Source organism: Aegilops tauschii, chromosome 2 (genome assembly GCF_002575655.3).
Source record: "Aegilops tauschii subsp. strangulata cultivar AL8/78 chromosome 2, Aet v6.0, whole genome shotgun sequence".
Classification (NCBI taxonomy): Eukaryota; Viridiplantae; Streptophyta; class Magnoliopsida; order Poales; family Poaceae; genus Aegilops; species Aegilops tauschii.
Genome location: NC_053036.3, coordinates 484,737,828 through 484,761,032, shown reverse-complemented (window position 1 = coordinate 484,761,032; position 23,205 = coordinate 484,737,828). Strand labels below are relative to the sequence as shown.

Below are 23,205 nucleotides of genomic sequence, written 5' to 3'. Positions count from 1 at the left end.
ATGAAAATCTTTTGTGACAATACTGCTGCAATTGCCTTGGCAAAGGAATCCAGATTTCACAAGAGAACCAAGCACATCAAGAGACGCTTCAATTCCATCCGTGATCAAGTCAAGGAGGGAGACATAGAGATTTGGAAGATACATATGGATCTGAATGTTGCAGACCCATTGAGTAAGCCTCTCTCACGAGCAAAACATGATCAGCACCAAGACTCCATGGGTGTTAGAATCATTACAATGTAATCTAGATTATTGACTCTAGTGCAAGTGGGAGACTGAAGGAAATATGCCCTAGAGGCAATAATAAAGTTGTTATTTATATTTCCTTATATCATGATAAATGTTTATTATTCATGCTAGAATTGTATTAACCGGAAACTTAGTACATGTGTGAATACATAGACAAACAGAGTGTCACTAGTATGCCTCTACTTGACTAGCTCGTTAATCAAAGATGGTTAAGTTTCCTAGCCATGGACAAAGAGTTGTCATTTGATGAACGGGATCACATCATTAGAGAATGATGTGATTGACTCGACCCATCCGTTAGCTTAGCACGATGATCGTTTAGTTTGTTGCTATTGCTTTCTTCATAACTTATACATGTTCCTATGACTATGAGATTACACAACTCCCGAATACCAGAGGAAAACTTAGTGTGCTATCAAACGTCACAACGTAACTGGGTGATTATAAAGATGCTCTACAGGTGTCTCCGATGGTGTTTGTTGAGTTGGCATAGATCGAGATTAGGATTTGTCACTCCGATTGTCGGAGAGGTATCTCTGGGCCCTCTCGGTAATAGATATCACTATAAGCCTTGCAAGCAATGTGACTAATGAGTTAGTTACGGGATGATGCATTACGGAACGAGTAAAGAGACTTGTCGGTAACGAGATTGAACTAGGTATTGAGATACCGACGATCAAATCTCGGGCAAGTAACATACCGATGACAAAGGGAACAACGTATGTTGTTATGCGGTTTGACCGATAAAGATCTTCGTAGAATATGTAGGAACCAATATGAGCATCCAGGTTCCGCTATTGGTTATTGACTGGAGATGAGTCTCGGTCATGTCTACATAGTTCTCGAACCCGTAGGGTCCGCACGCTTAACGTTCGATGACGATTGGTATTATGAGTTTATGTGTTTTGATGAATTGAAGGTTGTTCGGAGTCCCGGATGTGATCATGGACATGACGAGGAGTATCGAAATGGTCGATACATAAAGATCTATATATTGGAAGGCTATGTTTGGACATCGGAATGGTTTCGGGTGAGTTCGAGCATTTACCAGAGTATCGGGGGGTTACGGGAACCCCCCGGGGAGTCAATGGGCCTTATTGGGCCTTAATGGGAGAGAGGAGGAGGAGGCCAGGTGGAGGGCGCCCCCCCCCTTTCCTTCTCTCCTTCTCCCTCTTCCTTCTTCTCCTACTCCAACTAATGAAAGGGGGGAAACCTACTCCCACTGGGAGTAGGACTCCCCATTGGGCGCGCCATAGAGAGGGCCGGCCCTCCCCTCCTCCACTCCTTTATATACGGGGGAGGGGGCACCCCATAGACTCACAAGTTGATTGTTTAGCCGTGTGTGGTGCCCCCCTCCACAGATTTCCACCTCGGTCATATCGTTGCAGTGCTTAGGCGAAACCCTGCGCCGGTAGCTTCATCATCACCGTCACCACGCCGTCGTGCTGACGCAACTCTCCCTCGACCTCAGCTGGATCTAGAGTTCGTGGGATGTCACCGAGCTGAACGTGTGCAGATCGCGGAGGTGTCGTATCTTCGGTGCTAGGATCGGTCGAATCGTGAAGACGTACGACTACATCAACCGCATTGTCATAACGCTCCCGCTTACGGTCTACGAGGGTACGTGGACAACACTCTCCCCTCTCGTTGCTATGCATCACTTAGATGGATCTTGATTGTGCGTAGGAATTTTTTTGAAATTACTGCGTTCCCCAACAGTTGCCCATGAACTTGCTAAGTTAGCTAGATTTTCTTCTACTTTTGACTGGTTTGAAAAGACGTTGAGTGAAATTGTACCCCTCCTCATAAATGATGTACTTGTTATTGCAAATGAATACAGTTTTGTGTTTTTCACCAAAAATAACAAAGCAACCAAACCCTACTAGGTTGGCCCACTAAAGGCTTCCCTTAAGGTGACTTGAGGTATTGTCTCGCTTAAAGCAAGAAGTAGTATGTGGCACCCCAGCTCAGAGCGACCAGTTTGCCTTGCATTGCCACCCCAGAGATCAAGTCTTCTGGCAACACACAACAACTTGGTACAGAAATACAACCGCTTTATTGATACTAGCGGAACATAGAGTTTGATATTACATCAAGTAGCGAGGCCAAGCGGCACACTCTGTGCTGCTCAACATATGTACATTATTTACTAGACATGAGCAGGGGCCTCGACATCACGATAAGACTACGCGGCAGCGGAATGACGACGTAGAAGGTCTCCATCTCACAGGGACACTGATGTGGACACAGTCTAGACTGCGATGCAATATGCAACTCCAACTCCGGTATGACTTCTCCTGAAACTGGCATGACACGCCAGGTAAGTACTTTGAATGTACTCGCAAGCTCACTAGGTCTTGGGCTCGCCGGAGGGCTCTGGAAGACTCCATGGATCACGCGGCCACTGTGGGGGGACGTAGACGAGCACATGATGCGGGTGGAGACGAGCATAGGGGCACGGGTGCACTGTGCACTTGGCCTCGTGCCCGTGCTCGCTGCGGCAAACTCTGGTGTCGGCGACTGGTAGGGAGGGGTCAAGGGCGATGAGTCGAGGGTGGTGGCGCAGTGCGGCAAGCTGAGGCGAGCTCTGACGCAGGCACGAGCGAAACAGAGACGTTGGCGCGACGTAGAGCGCGTCGACCGCATGCCAGGGGCCTTATCCTCGCGCAGTCACCACATGAACTCTGGCATCACGCGGCTGGCGCTGTGCAGAGCGTGTCTGGCGTGTAGTTCATGCATAGAGGGGTCCAGGGATATAAATGGCATACTGCCAGGTTGACTGAGATGAACATGAGAGAGGGAGCAAGTTTCTGGACAGAAACTTGTGAGCAATGTTTGGATAGGTTCGAGAAGGAGTTTAGAGCTGATCTTTGGGGGTTACTGTTTTCTTAGGAAGGTAATGAAGCCTAAAAATTTCAGCTCCATAGGATCAAGCAAAAATGCACTTCCTTCAAAAGAATATTCTGACCAGAATGGAAAAGATTTTCTGTAGAAAAATATTCCAAATAACCAGGAAATATTTTTGCACAGGGAGGTGTGCCAAGGTCTAAAGAATATTCAAGAATTTTTCCAGTTTTTTGTGGGCAAGAGAAATGAGGGTTGCTTTGGAGTAGAAGTGACTGAAGTCCTATTTAAGAGAGAAAATGGATATTTTTCTTTTGAGAAAATATTCCCAAGGTTATATTTGGGTATATCAGAGGGCAAGGGATGGTTTTGGAGGTGAGATGAGTCACTTGGGTGAAAAACAAAGAAATGCCCAAGTGATGAAGTCCAAATGAGTTGATTCAAAAACTCAAATTCAATTCAAAATGCAATAAAACCCGGAAAAGGGAAAAAGGCAAAAACCAGGGTGTCACATAGTAATGGGTGGAAAATCCTAGGAAAACGCTCTACACTAGACGTCTAATAATTTCCTCCTATTATAGATCAGACTGGCTCTGAGCCGTACATCTCTTAACCAATCCCATGACCAGAATACTCCACCAACTACTATTCCCACTGCCTGTAATTCACGCAAGGAAATGCCGTATTGATGTTGAATCTACCATATGCCCCGATCCACCTCTCCATCCTCTTGCTCACATCACGGCGATGTCGCCTCGAGTGATGGCCCTTCTGGGCAGCGAATGCAACATGTGCGGCCAGCTCCACAGAATGTCATGGTGCCCTCGTCAATAGAAGGAAGCATGACTACCAATGGAAGGAAGCATGATCCTCGTCCGACGGTGCGTTCATGCTGCAACATTGATCCATCCATGGCATCCCCGTCGAATCATTTTCATCCATTGGAACACAACACAAACACCATTTGATGGAAGCACACCCAGTATTTGAAGGAAGCACAATTCTCGCCTAGCAGTGCATCAATACTGCAATGTCGATCCCCTGGACTGACCACCATCTGAATGAAGCACACCCATCACCGAAAGGAAGCACGAACACTATTGGAATGACAATGCACCCATCCGAGAAATAGGAGGACATCGGCCATGACTAATTCTATGTTTAGACATTAGAAGCAAAATATATTCAATAATGAAGCAAACTAACATGACGTTGGAAACCGATGTGCTACCGTAATTAATTTTTTTCCATAAAATCCAAACCAGATTCTGAAAAAAATAGCAATCACGGTTGGTTACTGAAAGAAAATCATGAGACATTAATTTGTTTCAATTTTTTGTGTTGGAAACTCCCGAGTGGGGTGGGTTGTATGCGACGGTGCTTCATCCACCATCTATAGGGCTTCCATCTGACAGCCACAAGGTGGTCTGATGGGATGTCGGGGACCAGTAGTCTGATCCCTAGCGGTTTCCTAGTCGCTTGACTACACATGTAGAACTTGGCTTAAGTGAGGCGGGGTGGCACTTTTTGCTTTTTTGTGGGTTGAAGGAAACCCTATTTTTCTAGTTTTGGTTATCCATGTCGTATTTCTTCTTCTTCTTCTGATTTATCTTGTGCATGTGGTTGTTTCGGCAAGAGGCGAAGCCCTAAAGACGCAAGATAAGAGGAGAGGGTCATGGGATAACGACTGTTGAGGTCATGTCCGTGGAAGTGTTTTTTTTCTTCTTTTTTTGCCACTCAATTTTTTGGCATTTATTTTGTTAAGTTCTTTTTACTAGTGGTACATCCGGTCTTCACGTGCAACTGCACCCAACGTACACCCAGCGCAACAGCAAGGGACATAGCATGCATGCAACTAGGGTGGCTGCAACATTTTGCCAAAGACAACGCCATGTTCATCAACATTATGATTTTTTTTTCTTTATTTGTCTTCTTTTCCACCATGTGCAATAGTACAGTAAATAGGGAGTTTTTAGGTTTTCTATATCAAACTTGCGGGCAACTGCAAAGGGCATAATGTGCTTGCGACTAGGATGTAATTTTCTTTTTTATTATTATTGGGGGGTAAATAGGGCTATATCGAACTTCGGGCAACTCTAAAGCGCATGAGACTAGGATGTAATTTTATTTTATTATTATTATTGGATGGTGATGGGGCGGGGGTGTGATATTACCACCAGTTGCATGGCATGTTTGCCCTCATGCACAATGCATGGAACACACATACAAGGGTTGCAAGTCTTTTGGGGTTTTAATGCAACTATAGGGGAAGCAACACACACACAACTAGTGGGTGCAGTTTTTCCAGTTTTTCATGCAAAAGTGCACCAGTTTTGCACTTCCCCCTCATGCGCAACTACACCGCAGTACCCCTCATGCATTCACAATGGCCGCAATGCGCATGCAACTAGGGAGTTTTACCAACGAAAAAAATACACAAAATGCAACACTAACAAAAAAAAGTGAGATGAAAGATCATAAAGACCAAAAGAGCCCACAAGACAAGCCCAACTCTATGGAAAAGACAAGACAAAACATCATACAAGATGGCGTCAATTTTCATGAAATTTACTTAAATCTCATCCAGACGAGAACTAGAGGAACTCAAAAGATTACATTAATAAAATCTTTTTGTGTGTGTCTCGTTTCTCTCCTATTAGTGTCTATCGTGTTCAACCTATAGAAATGGTTGTCCACCTTACGTGTGTTCATCTAGGATTTATGCCAACATTTGGTACCAGAGCTCTAGATTCTTGATCTTGGAGCTTGTATGAGGTGGCAGCGATTGATGAAGCCATAGTGACGGTGATTGGAAACGGATGACAAGTCTCTGATGGCGGCGACAATGGTTAAAATTGCACGCGGCCCAACAAGAGGTTGGTTGTCGACGACACGTTGGTGGAAGGAGCCATCGTGCAACAAGCTATGTCGAGGGGGTGCGGCATCACTGTGCAATACATTTAGCCCACTAAGACGGTTCATGTCCTATGGGATATGAGTATGAGATCCTTCTCTGCTTAGTAGGGGTTACAGTCAAGAGAAGAGAATGGCTATCGCAGAGCAAGAGACCGCAAATGATGCATGGGAAGCAATTTGATACATGCGTCATAGAACACCGTGTCAATATGGTGCAAGTGAAGGAACCAAGGAGATCGGTGACAGTGAGACGCCGACTCTCGGTGTAATGGTATATTATCAAAGGGATATACCCTACTAGGTGAATATATTACCACAGCCGTGATGGCAAAGTAGATACTTGGAAGAGATAAGGATGTATGCGTGATTTCTAGGATTACACTATCCCACGAGACATGTTCCATATAACTGCGGGATATTAATTGTATCATACGCTTGTATCTCCTCCAAAGATAGCTCCTAATTACCAACAGGGGTCAACCTATGTAAGGCCAGTTCTTTTGCTGGTTTCTAAAATAAACTGAAATAAGTTGTCCCCAACTAGCTTATTTTAAAACCTCAACCAGAAGACATTTTTTAAAAGGCTAGTAGTTAATACTTGACTAGTAGACTTCAAAAAAATTGGTGGGCTTCTAGAATAAACTGAATAGGAGGCAGCCCAAAAAAGATAGTAAAAGAACTGGCCCTAAAGGCCCAAGCATCTCCCATCAACGAGTCGTTTTCTTTGGTGAGACTACACTCATGTGACCTATCTTTCTTTTCCATCTACGCTCTATAACTCTTTGTCGATCTATCTAGATATACAAGCATGGGGTAGGGCTATAAACCATCTAGGAGCCTGATCCTAGATAAAAACCATCGTGTCTCCATTGCTACCGACGATCCCTTCAGCGCCATCCCTCTCTCTATTGTTCTTCACAATTCGTCGTCTGATCATAAGATCACTGCTGAGTCAATCACTGATACATCCTAAATGTATTATCTTTTGAAGTTTTCATGTCATTATCTTTAACAAAGCATGCATTGTTTTAAATTTATTTTGATTAACCTATCAAAAAATGGTAGAAAAGTCAGTTGCATGTTTCTGGTGGTAGAAACCATCATGAACTAAAAAAACTGAGAAAAAACAACAATTGATTTTTCCCCAAAGAGAACACCTAACAAAAGACAGGGCTTGGGTGCTGTGGGGCCCATGCGCCCTGAAGCTAGTGCAAACCCAGGGCGCTTGGGGTCCCACTCCCATGGAGTTTCGTGCCGCCACCTATATATGACCTCAAAATCCTCATCCAAACTATCATGTAATTTTCCATTGCTATCACTTTGCAACCCGAAATGAAACTCATCTTGAGCCCTCTGCTCGCATCCTGCCAGAAGGCCAACCCTCCGCCTTTCATCAACCATCGATCTATGTTGCTCTCATAATGAGGTTGAGTAGTCTATCCCCTCGACTACACGGGTTTGTAGCATTGCTATCTAGCATCCTCTCTCCATTGCCTCAATAAAAAGATCACATGGGCTTCTCTACATGATTGTGATCCATATGATGTTCACTAATTTGTCATGTGATGAATAATTACTATATAGTAAAATTATACTTACATGTTGAGGGGAAACGAGTCCAATTTGAAATTGTTGATGTTTATATTGGTCAGTCATAAAATAGTTCGCATGGATTGTTTATATATGCATGTATATTGCTCTCTAATTTATTAGTCTAATCATCGGGCGGTTTAGGTTAATAGAGTGAGTGGTGTGGATTAGATGGAGTATGTCCCTATTTGTGAAGTACTACTTCCGATGACAAATAAGAGAGGGAATACTTGAATTTACCTCACTAAGGATAAAAAGATTGTATGACTTGTTATCACTTATTAACGCGGGTAATAAGATAGATTCTTTCAACTATACGTCAGCATGCCCATTGCAACACCTTGTTTCATTACTTAAATATTTGAGGTGAATTCAAGAGGATTTTGGACACCTTTATGATAGGTATAAGGATGCACCGGTCTTTTGATGAGATGATATCAATTTTGTTTATGGATGCAAATTCCTTTGAAGCATAGCGTTAGGATGGAAAATCCCCGTTCTGACATAATATTGGAAGTGATGACCACCTTTTCTTTGAAGTGCTCTCTGCCTTTAGCTGGTGGAGTCTCGCTTCGGTAGAACCCCCTACTAAACGTATAAAAGGTGATATGGACATTTGACAAACCCATCGTATGTAGGGTGGATCAGTAATAGCAACCGAAACAGGACGTAAAAGTCACAAAAATAAGCTGCGACGTGCAGCCACGACTTGAACTCCTGATTGTCAAGCCGTGACATGTGCTGCTAGCCACTCGACCTGTTAACTCCTTATAATAACTTGTAGCGCGAGTTTTTTATGAACGCATAGAACTGGCAAAGATTAAAACGTTCACTGGAAATTGTGAACATTTATGAAATACCAAATATATTTTACATTTTGTGATTTTTTTTGAAAGCACAAACATTTTTGAAAATTTGATAACAAAATATGAAAACACGAACATCTTTTGAAATCCATGAACATTTTTTGAATCTATAAACAATATTTAAAAATGGAAAAAAAATAAACCACGAATAATCTTTAAAAAATTGGAACACATTTAAAAAATGGGAACAAAACTAAATAATCTGGAACTTTTTAAGAATATGTTCACTTGAGCAAATTTTGAAACTCTGAATTTCTTGAGAACATGAACACATTTTGAAATTCAAATATTTTTTTAAATGCCAAACAAATTTTTAAGGCATGAAGAAAAATTTGAATCTCCCATTTTTTTGGATAACATCAACAAATTTAAAAATTCTGAACATTTACTTAAAACACGAAAACATCTTGAAAGCATGATAAAATTTTAGAATTTTCCATATTTTCTAAAAAAAGGGAGAATTGTTTAATGTGTTGAATTTTTAAAATTTACAGTTTTTTCCAAAAGAAATAGAAAATCAAAAAGTACCAGGAAAAAAGCAAAAAATATAAATAAAACCAAGGCCATTTTTTTCTTCAGAAAACCCGGTTTAGCCCATCTAGAGGGTTCCCAAAACGTGCCAACAACCTTCCAGAAGATTCACAATACCGGTGGCTCGAACGCTTAGATGGACTGGCCAGGAACCTTCCAGAAGATTCACAATATTAGTGGCTCGAACGCTTAGATGGGTCGGTCGTTACCATGATTGTGTGAGTGATTGCCTGAATATTTGCCGCATAATGTGGGAAATAGGAAATTTTGTACGTTTGGGGAGTAGCATAAAAAAGACGGTGCCACGCACAGGGAGCCACTCGACTAGGCTGGCACATTATCGCGCGCGGAAACTGGAAATAATTCACCGAAAAAATAATGGCAATGCGAGCTATCAAACCCACTAACTCCTGCTATTAACCGCTCGTTGCTAGCCACACGAGCTGATAAGCTTCAATCTATATTTAGGAAACACCGACTACAAAAAGTATCCATCAACAACCGGTTTATTATAGCGAACCACTCTTTTTCCTACTATTACTTTTTATTTTTTTCTGCTCGCCTTTTGTTTCTTTTTTTATTTTTTATTTTTCTTATTCAAAAAATGCTAGTGCTTTTTCAAATTGTTCAAAATTTCAGAACATGTTTGCCTTTTCAAAAAAAATTCATCAAATATAAATATTTGTGTTCTAGATAAATTGTACAGACATTAAAAAAAGTTCATGTCTATCAAAATTGCTTAGAATGTCAAAACACGAACATTTTTTAAAGAGAGCGAACAAAATTCAGAAAGCACATACAAAGACCAAAATGCTCCATTTGAAACACATTGTTTCTTGACATCCCTGGAATGAACCCAATATTTTTCAATGGCTTGTATGAACAATTCAAAGCACCATGCCAAGTTGTTCTGATTTTCGACAGATTTTGTATTTTCTGCAATTTTCTTGGTAAAAAAAGATCGATAAATGGTTGAACGTGTCGCAACTTGCATACGGTGTCGAAAATCGTTCAATCCTGCCATTGATGCCATCATGGGCATGCCAACCTGCTCGTAAAAGTTGGGGTCATTTCAAGAATATCCACGAATACACCATACTCAGTGGAGGGTGTCCGGGTAGGTCAGAAGACTCCGTCTAAGAGCACGTTGTTTCTTGACATCCTTGGAATTGCGCTGATTTATTTCATCGCCTTGTATGACCAATTCAACACACCATGCTAAGTTGTTTGATTTTTGACAAGTTTTGTATTTTCTGAAGTTTGCTTGGTGTAAAAGACCGTAAATGGTCAGGCGTGTCGCAACGTGCACGCGGTGTCGAAAGTCATTAAAACCTGGCATGGTTGTCTAGCATGAGCATGCCCACCTGATAAAAAAAGTTGGGGTCATTTTAAAGATGTCCACAAAAGCACCATGTTCAACATAGGGTGTCCGGATAGGCAAGAAAGCTCCGTTTGAGAGCATATTTTTTTTGACATTCGTCAACTGACCCTAATTATTTATCAACAATTTTGGAATATCAAATTGTGTATGAAAATTTTCACAAACTTGAACACTTTTTCCAAATATTTTAACAAACTCCCAACAATTGATGAAAATATTGATCACAAAATTTGAAGATTAAATTTTATTGACTTCCCAACAACTGAACTTTTCTAAATTTTATAAAAACGCAAACAATTTTTGAAGATTAAAAAAAAGCTGAAGGCGTCAAATAGTGTGGTTTTCCTATTTGCCACACGGCGCAACAAATTGTCGCTGCAACACACAAGCAGATCGAGCGAGCGTTCGGGGTTGGTTTCAGCGATTCTTGTTTTGGGATTCTAGAAGGTTCCTAAACCAGTTGTTTTTCCCTTTTTTTATTTCTGTTTCTTTTTTGTGCCCTTTTTAATTTTTAATTTTTGTGTTTATTTTTTCCTTTTTAATTCTTCTGCTCTTTTTTCCTTTTCAACAAAATATTTGCTTTTTTTTAAATGTTCACTTTTTCAAGAAAAAAAATCTGTTTGGAAAATTTTCTTACAAATCCTTAAAAAACCAGAATTTAGAAAATTGTGAGCTTATTTTTGAAAAATGCTCCAAATTTTATTCCTGTTTTTCAAATAATGTTCGTGTATTCATAAAATTGCTTGTGATTTTAAAAAATGTTCATGTTGTCAGTTTTGGTCCTATTTTTCCAAAAATCTTTTGAGATTTCCAAAGTATGTTTGCATTTCAAAGAATTTAAAAGTGTTCGGAATTATGAAACAATTCTAAATTAATTTAAAAATCGGATCCGCCAGTAGTTATTACTATCGCCATCCTATAATCTAATAGGTTTTTTTTACTCTAGTGTAGTGTCAAAGTACGTCTTACATTATAAGACAGAGAGAGTATAATTTAGCGCAGCTAATTAGTCACTTGGACTCGCTAGGTTCAGTTTAACTCCCTTTACCATGTTTCTAAAAAAACTCCCTTTACCATGAGGTCCGGGGTTCAATTCCGAGACCCATCTCTTTTTTTACATTTTACTTCGCACCGAGGCGTGCTTGACTGTTCGGGCAGCGCTGCCAATAGGCCGGCCCATTTGCGGGGGAAACGACAGTCCTTCTCTTTATTATGAAGAGATCTAGGGCGTGTTCGGGAACCCTCCACGACCGAAAAATCCTCAACTCCAGCGCCACGAATCCTTCGCCAGCTTCTCACTCGCGATCCGGGAGCGAACGAACCGTTCGGCTACACAGCTTCTCGCTCGCACAAGGGAAGCCCATAAAATCGCCCATATCTGGCCCATCTGGAGCAGGCTGTCATTCCAAACGGTGTGGGAAAGTGGGATTGGGCCATTGGCCTGGTCGTTGTCTAGCGAGGGGTGGTTCGAGTCGAGCGGAGGAGAGGAATAGACGCTCGAACCGGTACGAGTTATTTCACTTGGCGGTGGCACAACAATGTAAATTCTGTCAACTCCAGCTTCTCAGAGAAACAGGAGCGCGGAAAACCCAGCTCCACAAATCCTTCTTTTTTGCACTACGCTGCGCGCCAGCTTCTCGCCTTAAACTCCTGGAGTTGGAGCGTTCGGCCCAACTCCGTAAGTGGAGCAGCAAGAGCGAGGAGCTGGAGGGCTCCCGAACACGCCCCTACTCCCTTATTATGTTGAGAGAAATCCTTATTTGGCCCTTTCTTAAAATTTGCTTCCTTTTTTGACCCAAAAAACTTATTATTTCCTTTCTTGACCCTTAAACTTCATTTTGTTCCCTAGATGACACTTCCATCCAGTTTTCCATCCGGCTGTGTTAACTATGACGTACAAAGACAATTTTACCCCTGATGATATTGTGTCAAAAAAAAGAGAAGAGAAGGGGCGTGAACACGTTCAAATATCCATATCCGCTACCGCCCAAACACAATCGTGTTGCAGCTCCATCCGCGAGAGCTTGCCACGGTACCCGATGCGCTAACAAATACACTGCGCTGGATGTTTACGGTTACTGCTGCTGTGGGCTTTCCGTGTCCCCAACATGATACTGCACGGATACCTGTATTGGCGCCGTATCGAATGTATCGGCAACGTATTATATGCGGACACGCTGATCCTGGACGTATCGATGCTTCAGAGGAGCTAGCACACGAGTACGTGCAAACCTAGCAGCTTAATTGATTTTGCCTGGAACGTAGCAGTGCACGCTCGTCTCATGTGCGTGCACGGCCGGTAGAAGCTAGCTCTCAATCAACTGGATCGATTCGATCTCGGCGGAGGGCGGAATACTCTCATAACTATCTCATGGATTCGTGTATATATGGGTAGTGACTCACTGATTCCTGTGCGTAGTAGATGATTATTAACCGTAATATTAATGGCAATATTAATACGTAGAAATTTGTACGCTACAATATGATTGGATGGGCCGTCATTGTTCCACTCATAATATAATAATAATTATTAGATCTCCGCAATATCTTTTTATGACTAGCCATATAGTACTATTTTTGTTTGTTTATTCAACCACAAAAATATATATATCACGTTACCTCTGTGTTTGCATGTAAATAATCTGGTCACATACTGCACTAGGGGTAAAACAGTTTTTTTAAATCAGACTTAACACCGTTAGTAGCCAAAACTGACGGAAGTGTCATATAGGGAACAAAATAAAGTTTGAGTGCAAAAAAGGAAGAAAATATTTTTAGGACCAAAAAAGGAATCAAATTTTAAGAAAGGGCCAAATAAGGAATTCTCTATTAGTATGTTTAGGGGTGTTGTACCGAAGCAGAAATGTAGCTGGCGTTTGCGCCATGCCAGCTACGGCTTTGAATCTGTAGGGGAGTTTTTGGGACGCGGATGTTGATCTGGATTTGTTCTTCCGCTCTGGTATGCGCAACGTGGCTAGCTCGCGATGTTCTCATATTTTGAGGCCAAGCTTATCCGTTGTCCTTCGGATGTCACTTACAAGATTATCATTCTATTGCGGTATTGAAGAAAACTGTGGAAGGAGAAGCCTTAGGTTGAAATGAATGGCACAGCAGCAGCGTCAGGCTACAACAAGTGCTTCAGGGAAATCAACCAATGACACAGCTGCTTTTTCTTGTGCTATCTTGTAGGGCAGTTATATGTGAGGATGATATGTTGGGGAGCTCATTTTCATCTTTCTTGCGGGCATTCCTTCTCTGATTTTGTTTGTTTGTCTTCTAATCCACTTTGTGCTAAAACTGGAGCAATGATGGAAGCAGATTTTGATGGGGGCGTCGTCAAGCTGAAACAACTGCTTCCGGATAAAAAATGAAAACCAGCGATGCTACTGCTTTCAATTATTATTTTCATGTGAGATGTTATGCTGGGGAGCTAGTCTTTACCGTTCCTGAAAGTTTGTTTTTTCTCCTCTGTTTCTGCACGCCTGTTATGTAAAACTAGGAATCTCCTTGGTTTCTCTCTTTCTGCTACACTGTGTACTGAACCACGAGCTTATAATAAAGCTTGGCTGAAGCCTGTTCCCTAAAAAACACAAGCAACAAATAACAACAACGCAATCGTCAGGCATCGTTGTATCAGCGATTTGCAGGGAGAGCATCTAGCATATCTAATTATGTACTCTGTCGACGATCAACTCTGTACTCGGACACGCTACCGCGTTTGAAGACGACTACTTGACTGCTTTCTGTTTCTCCTATCGAGTTCGAGATCAGGACACAGCTGGTTGACACCTTCATTTCATCCAACACGAACGCGTTAGTTGGCAGGATACGGTGGCCGGCCGGTGCAGCCGGACATACATTATACATACGTCGGTAGGATACGGTGGACAGTCGGTGCACGCGCCAAAAGGAGTAGTAATACGCGCCACATGCGTGAGCAACCTTACAATCTCCATATACGTTTCCTGCCGACGCATGACTAGAACTGAAAAAATAGTGCGATCTTCAGAAGCGCAGAGAAACTTCATGTGTATGTGCCTTGGTTATGGACATCCTGAGATGAGCAGTAAATTAAGGATGGTTTTGGTGTTAGGATCTTCATTCATGTGACATTCCCTCCTGTATCTTACTTTAACAATCGAAACATTGTATGAAGAGGTATGCGGTAGTACGATAGGTGAATAATACAGTGTTAGTCATTATACTAAAGTCTAGATTGAACTTAGTGAGCAGAGTACTGAAACTGCAAAAACTAGATGCAAGATTGAGAACTCAGAGACGGCCTCGTACAGTGTTGATGGAACTAGCAAGTACGGAGTTACCACTGGCAGCTCTGGAAGGCACGAGTTTTACTTTCTTGAACCAGTATATTTATCATGGAAACTTATCACACACTGTACCCTTTTATAACTTACATCAACAAAGTTCTACCGGCTACCCAACACTACCAAGTCATGCAATTGCAATCTTTGGCATTGGAAGCTCTGGAAGAACGTTGCAAACATCAACTTTTAGAAATTACAATGAAAAAACAGTATAATCACTGGAGCCTTCTGAAATCTGAAGCAGCTGCTCTTCCATTCCTGGATCCTCTGTTCAACAGATAGGTAGGGGCTCGCCGTTCCACTCCTTGAGACACTCCAGCAGCGCGTCGATGTGCTTGCCCTGGTTCATGGCAACGAACACCTTGTCCACCTCTTCGCCAGGAGACCGCGTCTTCTCCCCGGTCAAGTACTCTGTTCCAAGCTCCTTGCGCACGAACCGGTAGAGCGGGTATGACCGACAATCGGCGATACGGTTTTGCTGTGTTGCAGTGCCATTCTCCACGGCACTGCGGGCGGCCTCGACCTCATTTGGCAACACTGCACGGAGCTCCTGCTCGAACATGGCAAGCTTGGCAAACACCGACGTCTCCACGTCGCGCTCGGCCTCACCATTGGCCAAGGCGTGCTCCACAAGAACTGCACGCATCTTCTGCATGAGGGGATAGTTGGCGCTGCAGGGGTCATCTGCGTACACGAACACGGCCTCACGGTCGATTGTGAGCAGAAGATCCTTCTCGCAGAAGCGTGCCTTGTGGAGATGGCCATTGTTATCAGTGCTCAGTGTCTTCCTAGCCACCGTCTTCACGCAGCTCTTGACAGCATTCTTGACATTCTCCTCGAGGTGGCGGAGGTCGATAGCCTGGCACAACGCGACCAAGAATGTCGAGGACATGAGCTTCAATATGTCAATGGCCTCTGCGGTCTTCCTTGAGGAGATGAGACCAAGAGAGTTGACATCTTGGTTGTGTTGCTCCGCGCTCTGGACATGGTTGGTCACAGGGTTGCCCAAGAATTGGAGCTCGGAGCAGTACGAGGCCATGGCAATCTCGGCACCCTTGAAGCCATAGTCCAAGCTTGGGTTGCGCCCACCGGAGAGGTTGGAAGGCAGACCGTTGTTGTAGAAGTCGTTCACCAGCTCCGAGAACTGGGCAAACATGAGCTTGCCGATCGCAGCAATGGCAAGCCTGGTGTTGTCCATGGACACACCGATGGGCGTGCCCTGGAAGTTGCCACCATGGATAGCTTTGCCGCGCGAGACATCGATGAGTGGGTTGTCGTTGACGGAATTGATCTCCCGCTCGATTGACTTGGTGGCAGCACGGATGACCTCAATCTGAGGGCCAAGCCACTGCGGCGACGTGCGGAGTGCATACCTATCTTGCTTTGGCTTCATCAGTGGGTCAAGCTCACCGAGTTTCTTTGCGAGCATCATGTAGGAGCTGCCTTCAAGGATGTGCTCCATGATGGCCGCAGCCTCAATTTGCCCGGGGTGGTGCTTCAACTTGTGGGTCAAGTGGTCGGTGAACTCCGGCTTGCCGTTCATGACCTCGCAGAAGACGGCCGACAAGACCTCAGCAAGGAGGCTAAGGACGTTTGCCTCGAAAAGCACCATGGATGCAAGGCCTGAGCCCACCGCCGTGCCATTCACCATGGCAAGGCCTTCCTTGGGCTGTAGCTCGAAGAAGCCGTGCTGGATGCCGGCGATCTTAAATGCCTCTGCAGCATTAACCTTCGAACCATCCGGAGCTGTCGCCATGGAGTTTGGGCGGCCGGTGACCAGGCCGGCGATGTAGGAAAGTGGGACGAGGTCACCCGACGCGGTGATAGTGCCCCGAAGCGGTAGGCATGGTGTCACGTTGGCGTTGAGAAGTGTGGCGATCGTCTCCAGGATCTCGAAGCGGATGCCTGAATATCCCTGGAGCAAGGTATTGACTCGGACGAGCATCGCCGCCCTCGTCGCCGCGGCAGGCAGAACGTGGCCGTCGGTGCCGGTACCGAAGGCTCCAGCGTTAAGGAATCTGAACAGGCAAACAACACAAGAAAAAATAAGGCTTCCATAAACGCAACTCATACACATGACAGAAGTGCTTAACAGGAAGTAGAAGTGGAACTTCTTCGGCGGTTCAATTCGTACCGGATGAGCTCCCTCTGGAGAGCGCCGCCCTCCTTGGTCCTCCGGTGAGAGGTGGCGCCGAAGCCGGTGGTGACACCGTAGCTGTCGGTGCCGTTCATCATGCTGTTCATGACCCAGTCGCTGCTCTCCTTGACGCGGCCGCGGGCGGACTCGTCGAGCTCGACCCTGGTGTCGCTGCCGGCAGCCACCGCGGCGACCATCGCGATGGTTAGGCTGGCGCCCTCCATGGTCACCACCGGCTTACGGTACTCTTCTACCATCCGCTTCACCGCCTCCAAATGGCTCCCCGAGAGCTCCTCCGCCGCCTTCCCCCAGTTGAGCGGGTCAGCCCGCGCCGGCTGTGCCACGCACAAGCCATCTCCATTGACGTTCTCGCACTCCATTGAAATATGCACAGACGTACTAAACCAAGTGTATGTGTATCTGGATTCCGAAAGTAAGCTAGCAGCTAGACGTCGGCACTCGGCAGGTGGTGTATGCGTATCTGGATTGATCTGTGTCCTGAAGAAAGGGTTGTGCTGAAGAGGAGCTGTAGCTGCAGATGAAGCTGAAGCTCTTCTTGGAGGGGAATGGAGGGAGGGGAGGGAATAAATAGGCAGCGGAGGCGCAACCGAGTAGTAGGAGTAGGTGTGAGGCAGTGGGTTGGTGTAGAGCTGGACGGCGAGGTTGACCACTGAATTGGTTGGTGCGGAGCTCCTGTCGCCACGGGAGCGCACGGAGCGGGGGCGGTGGCTACGCGCGGTGCTCGCTTTGTGGCAGCCGGACTGAGTCGACGTGGGCAAAGCACGAACTGGTTGGTGCGCGCCGCGCGAGGGGGACGGGGGTTGGTGGCACGGAGGGCTATCTGCCCTGCTGACTTCGTTGTCCGAGTTAATTTTCATTCCGAGTTATCTACTCCCTCCGTTCGACACTTTAAATGGACTACAACGTATGGAAGTATGTAGACATATTTTAAAATATAGATTCACTCATTTTGCTTTGTATGTAGTCACTTGTTGAAATCTCTAGAAAGACTTATATTTAGGAAAGAAAAGAGTAAGATGCAATGCTATTTGTTTCTTCAATCTTGTCTCCGAGGAATCTAACTTTGCTACGGGCAACGTTGGTATGGACTGATGACATTACCATTTTTTTCTGGGAGGTTCACCTTTTTCTATACGTGCATGCATCATACTCCCTCCGTTCCTAAATATAAGTCCTTTTAGATATCCCACTATAAAGACTGCATTCAGATGTATATAGACACCTTTTAGAGTATAGATTCACTTATTTTACTCCGTATGTAGCCTACAGTGAAATCTTTAAAATGACTTATATTTAGAAAGGGAGGGAGTAGTATATGTTTTCAGTTGTCTGAAATGTGTGTTTAGAGGTTGATCAAAGCTTGGTTAGGTCTCGGATCTCGATAACCTCGACCCCTCCTAATGGGCTTATCACTCCGTGGGTGATTGGTGGACTCAACTGCCACCGGTAGCAAGGCATTAGTGTCCCTTGTGATGCTCAGCACTTGGTCAATCCGAAATGAGAGAAACATGAAGGTCTTTCGAAAGAAATCTACGCCACCGCGAATCAACTTTTACATTTTAAAGAACAAGCAAAGCTTTGGGTTCTCGCAGGGGTGAAGCGTTTGAGTAACTTGACGTCGGGAGTACACATGCTCCGTGGTGAAGATGGAGTCATTCTACAAAAAGTGCTCTTTTGATCCCGAGCGCACATGCTCCGTGGTGAATAGTAAAATTCAAAAACTACAGTAACAAATTAAAATAATTCTGAGTTTTTTTGTGACAAACATTGATGAATGTTTTAACTAGGTGCAACTTTTTGTGATGAAATGACAATCGATTTTGTCAATTTTTCTTATGCCACCCTAGATTTTGACATTTCACTTTTGCCACACTTAGCTTTTGAGAATTATCACAATTGCCATTCCGTGGCAAAAGCAAAATCATTTATTTTATTTTTGTCACTCTTAGCTTTTGACAATGTATCACAATTGCCACTCCGAAAATTTAGCTTTCGCCACATAATGGCAATTGTGATAATTGTCAATTGTCAAAAACTAAGAGTGGCAAAAGTGAAATGTCAAAATCTGGAGTGGCGAACAAAATTTTCCCTCCAACAATAGTCTTTTTAAAGCATTGATTTTGCCTTTTTTGCCCAGACCTGCACGATTGTGATTTCATCACAACATTTTGCACGGTTGAAGCGTTCATCAATGTTTACCACAAAAAAGTCATAATTTTTTTTATTTTTCGAACTTATTTTCTGATTTGACTGTTCATTACAGAGCATGTGAACTCAGGTTCAAATACTACATGTTCTCATTCTTGTAGATCCGCACTAAGGCTCTCTATTCTAGAAAATCGAAGAGACACTGAAACATGTCCACCTTTCACATGCTCCCATGCTCTAATTTTAAAGTAATCACATTAAGATGTTTCAAAAAATTCTGAAAAAATGGTGGATGTTCACAAGACATAGTCTATAACCCCTAAAAAATTCAGATCAAAATTCGAAATATACATTGAAAAAGAAAATTCCTTTTGCGAATAGTGTTATTTCTGTCACTATTCATGTTTTGTCTTCTTTTGGAACAATTTATTTCAGATTTTTTTCCCCGGTGTGTGTTTCGAAGTTTGATCTGGATTTTTAGCTATAATGCTCCACCTACAAAGTTTATCGGAAGATTTAGGTGATAATTAGGAAAAAACTGACATGTCCTGATTTTATTGGCCTAAATAACTCTTTTAGTCAATTGACCTAATAAATAAATAACTTCTCCTAATTAAACCCTAAATTTAAGTGCTCCGGCCAGCCCGTAGATCCCCCCTGACCTATCCGTGGACGTAGCATTACTCATATTTTAGTTGCTGGCGCCAAAAACAATTCCTCATCCCTCTCTACCTGCGCCTCTGTGACGCCCCCGATTTGACCGTACACTAATCATGCACGCAAATGTGTACGATCAAGATCAGGGACTCACGGGAAGATATCACAACACAACTCTACAACATAAATAAGTCATACAAGCATCATAATACAAGCCAGGGGCCTCGAGGGCTCGAATACAATTGCTCGATCATAGGCGAGTCAGCGGAAGCAACAATATCTGAGTACATGCATAAGTTAAACAAATTTGCCTTAAGAAGGCTAGCACAAAAGTAGCAACGATCGAAAAGGCAAGGCCTCCTGCCTGGGACCTCCTAACTACTCCTCGAAGCCGAACTCCATGTAGAATCATCCTCGGGATCTCTAGCTCCTGGACTCCAGCATCTGGTTGCGTCAATCAGGTATAGACAGGGGAAAAGAGGGAGAAAAGCAACCGTGAGTACTCATCCAAAGTACTCGCAAGCAAGGAGCTACACTACATATGCAATGGGTATATGTGTAAAGGGCCATATCAGTGGACTGAACTGCAGAAAGCCAGAATAAGAGGGGATAGCTAATCCTGTCGAAGACTACGCTTCTGGCAGCCTCCATCTTGCAGCATGTAGAAGAGAGTAGATTGAAGTCCTCCAAGTAGCATCGTATAGCATAATCCTACCCGGCGATCCCCTCCTCATCGCCCTGTTAGAGAGCGATCACCGGGTTATATCTGGCACTTGGAAGGGTGTGTTTTATTAAGTATCCAGTTCTAGTTGTCATAAGGTCAAGGTACAACTCCGGGTCGTCCTTTTACCGAGGGACACGGCTATTCGAATAGATAAACTTCCCTGCAGGGGTGCACCACATAACCAAACACGCTCTATCCCATTTGGCCGGACACACTTTCCTGGGTCATGCCCGGCCTCGGAAGATCAACACGTCGCAGCCCCACCTAGGCTCAACAGAGAGGTCAACACGCCGGTCTAAATCCTATGCGCGCAGGGGTCTGGGCCCATCGCCCATTGCACACCTGCACGTTGCGAGGGCGGCCGGAAGCAGACCTAGCCTAGCAGGCGTTCCAGTCCAATCCGGCGCGCGCCGCTCCGTCGCTGACGTCAAGAAGAGCTTCGGCTGATACCACGACGCCGGGATACCCATAACTACTCCCGCGTAGATGGTTAGTGCGTATAGACCAAATGGCCAGACTCAAATCAAATACCAAGATCTCGTTAAGCGTGTTAAGTATCTGCGAACGCCGACCAGGGCCAGGCCCACCTCTCTCCTAGGTGGTCTCAACCTGCCCTGTCGCTCCGCCACAAGTAACAGTCGGGGGCGTCAGGAACCCAGGCCCACCTCTACCAGGGTGGAGCCACCTGTCCTTTCAGCCCCCTCATCAGAATCACTTGCGGGTACTCACCGAGCCGACCCGACTTTAGTCACCACATGTGTCATGTATATAATGTATATAGTATATACCCGTGATCACCTCCCGAAGTGATCACGGCCCAGTAGTATAGCATGGCAGACGGACAAGAGTGTAGGGCCATTGATGGAACACTAGCATCCTATACTAAGCAGTAGGATAGCAGGTAAGGGTAACAACTGTAGCAACAATGACAGGCTATGCATCAGGATAGGATTAACGGAAAGCAGTAACATGCTACACTACTCTAATGCAAGCAGTATAGAGAAGAATAGGCGATATATGGTGATCAAGGGGGGGCTTGCCTGGTTGCTCTGGCAAGTAGGAGGGGTCGTCAACTCCGTAGTCGAACTGAGCAGCAGCAGCGTCGGTCTCGTAGTCTACCGGAGAGAAGAGGGGGGAAGAAACAGTAAATACAATGCAAACATAAGCATGACGATGCGTGACATGACAATGAGCGGTGCTAGGTGTGCCCTAACACGGCAGTAGGAGGTACCGGCGAAGGGGGGGGACATCCGGGAAAGTATTCCCGATGTTTCGCGTTTTCGGACAAACGGACCGGAGGGGGAAAGTTGCGTGTTTGCTATGCTAGGGATGTGTGGCGGATAAACGGGCTGCGTATCCGGATTCGTCTCATCGTTCTGAGCAACTTTCATGTACAAAGTTTTTCCATCCGAGCTACGGTTTATTTTATATTAATTTTAAAAGGATTTTATCATTTTCTAGAATTAACAGAATTAATTTAATCCTAAAATGCATTTATGACGTCAGCATGATGTCATGCTGACGTCAGCAGTCAACAGGGGTTGACAGGGTCTAACTGACGCGTGGGTCCAGTGGGACCCATGTGTCATACTCTGTTAGGTTAATTAGGGTTTAGTTAAACTAATTACTGTTTAATTAAATTAACTAATTAATTAGATTAATTTAAACAGGATTAATTAACTTAATTAATTTAGTTAATTAATTAATTCAATTTATTTTTATTATTTTATTATTATTTTTTTACCAAATCTTTTCTTTCTGTTTTATTTTTGTCTCTTTTCCTTTTCAGGGAACGGGCCCCATTGGCCAGTGGCACACGGCCATGCGTCCTGGTTGTGCGCTCTTGCACAGAGAAGGCGTCGGCGACGAGCGCCAGCACCAGGCGCGGAGGGGGGGGGGCCCAGGGCCACGGCGACCGGAGCCGGCAGCGGCTAGCGCGTGCGGCCCCCGTGTGGGCGGGCCCAAGGTCATGGCGGCGCAGACAGTTAGGCGGGGAGTGGGAGGTAGGAGGCGCGGCCAGGCCGGGCGAGCGGGATGTGGCCGTCGCGCTCGGGGCCGGCGTGGCTGAGTGGAGGGGGGTGGCACCAGAGGGTCGTGGCAGGAGGCGGCGACGGCTGGAGACGGGCGCGGCGTAAGGGCGGACGGGGAGTGAAGCAGGGGCGACGAGCGGGGCGGATGCGAGCCACGGCGGGGGAAAGGGCACGACGGCATGGCCACGGCGCAGCTGGACGCAGCCACGGGCGCGGCAGAGAGGCCTCAGCGGGGGAGGCGCTGGGCGCGGCCAGCGCGCGGGCTACACGCGGCCAGGAGCGGGACGGAGCGGGAGCAACGGTGGGCGCGGCAGGAGCGCGACAGGCGAGGTGAGCGCGGGCCGCGGGCGCGCGGGAGCGCGTACAAGCACGCGCCGGGCGCGGCGGGGGGGGGGGGGGGGAACGGCGCCGGCGACAGAAAAGGGGGGTAGGGAGGAAGCTCACGGCGGGGAGTAGGGATCGGGGCAACGGGGGGATGAGGAGGAAGTCGGGGACGACGGCGCGACGGAGAGGAAGCAGGCCGGCGATGGCGTCCGTCGAGGTAGCCCCGGTGACGAGGTGACGGCGATGACAGCGGGGCGGCGTTGAGCGGGTCAGTGGTCGAGCCCTCGATCTCGATCCAGATCGGGGGGGGAGGAATGGGCGACGGCGAGCATGGGGCATGGCATCGTGGTGGCGACGGCGAGGCGCGCTCGGGATCGGGCCCCCATGCCCCGATCCGTTCTGGATCGGGGGAGGAAGGCACGAGGAGGAGTGGGACGAGGGAGAGGGAGTGGGGCGAGTGGG

General features: G+C 45.4%; 1 protein-coding gene across 1 annotated transcript; it reads right to left on the bottom strand.

The window, feature by feature from the left end:
• Positions 1–14,724: 14,724 nt before the first annotated feature.
• Positions 14,725–17,407, bottom strand: LOC109750202 (phenylalanine ammonia-lyase). The gene is made up of 2 exons (XM_020309157.4): positions 16,837–17,407; positions 14,725–16,720 (listed from the first exon to the last, which is right to left on the bottom strand). The coding sequence occupies exons 1-2, from the start codon at positions 17,217–17,219 to the stop codon at positions 14,974–14,976; spliced, it is 2,130 nt and encodes a 709-aa protein (XP_020164746.1). The 5' UTR covers positions 17,220–17,407; the 3' UTR covers positions 14,725–14,973.
• Positions 17,408–23,205: the final 5,798 nt, after the last annotated feature.

Coding starts and splice junctions, on each gene's coding strand:
- LOC109750202 (XM_020309157.4), bottom strand. CDS start 17,219: ATGGAGTGCGAGAACGTCAATGGAGATGGCTTGTGCGTGGCACAGCCG. Junction 16,721..16,836: donor CTCCAGAGGGAGCTCATCCG/GTACGAATTGAA, acceptor TTGCCTGTTCAG/ATTCCTTAACGCTGGAGCCT.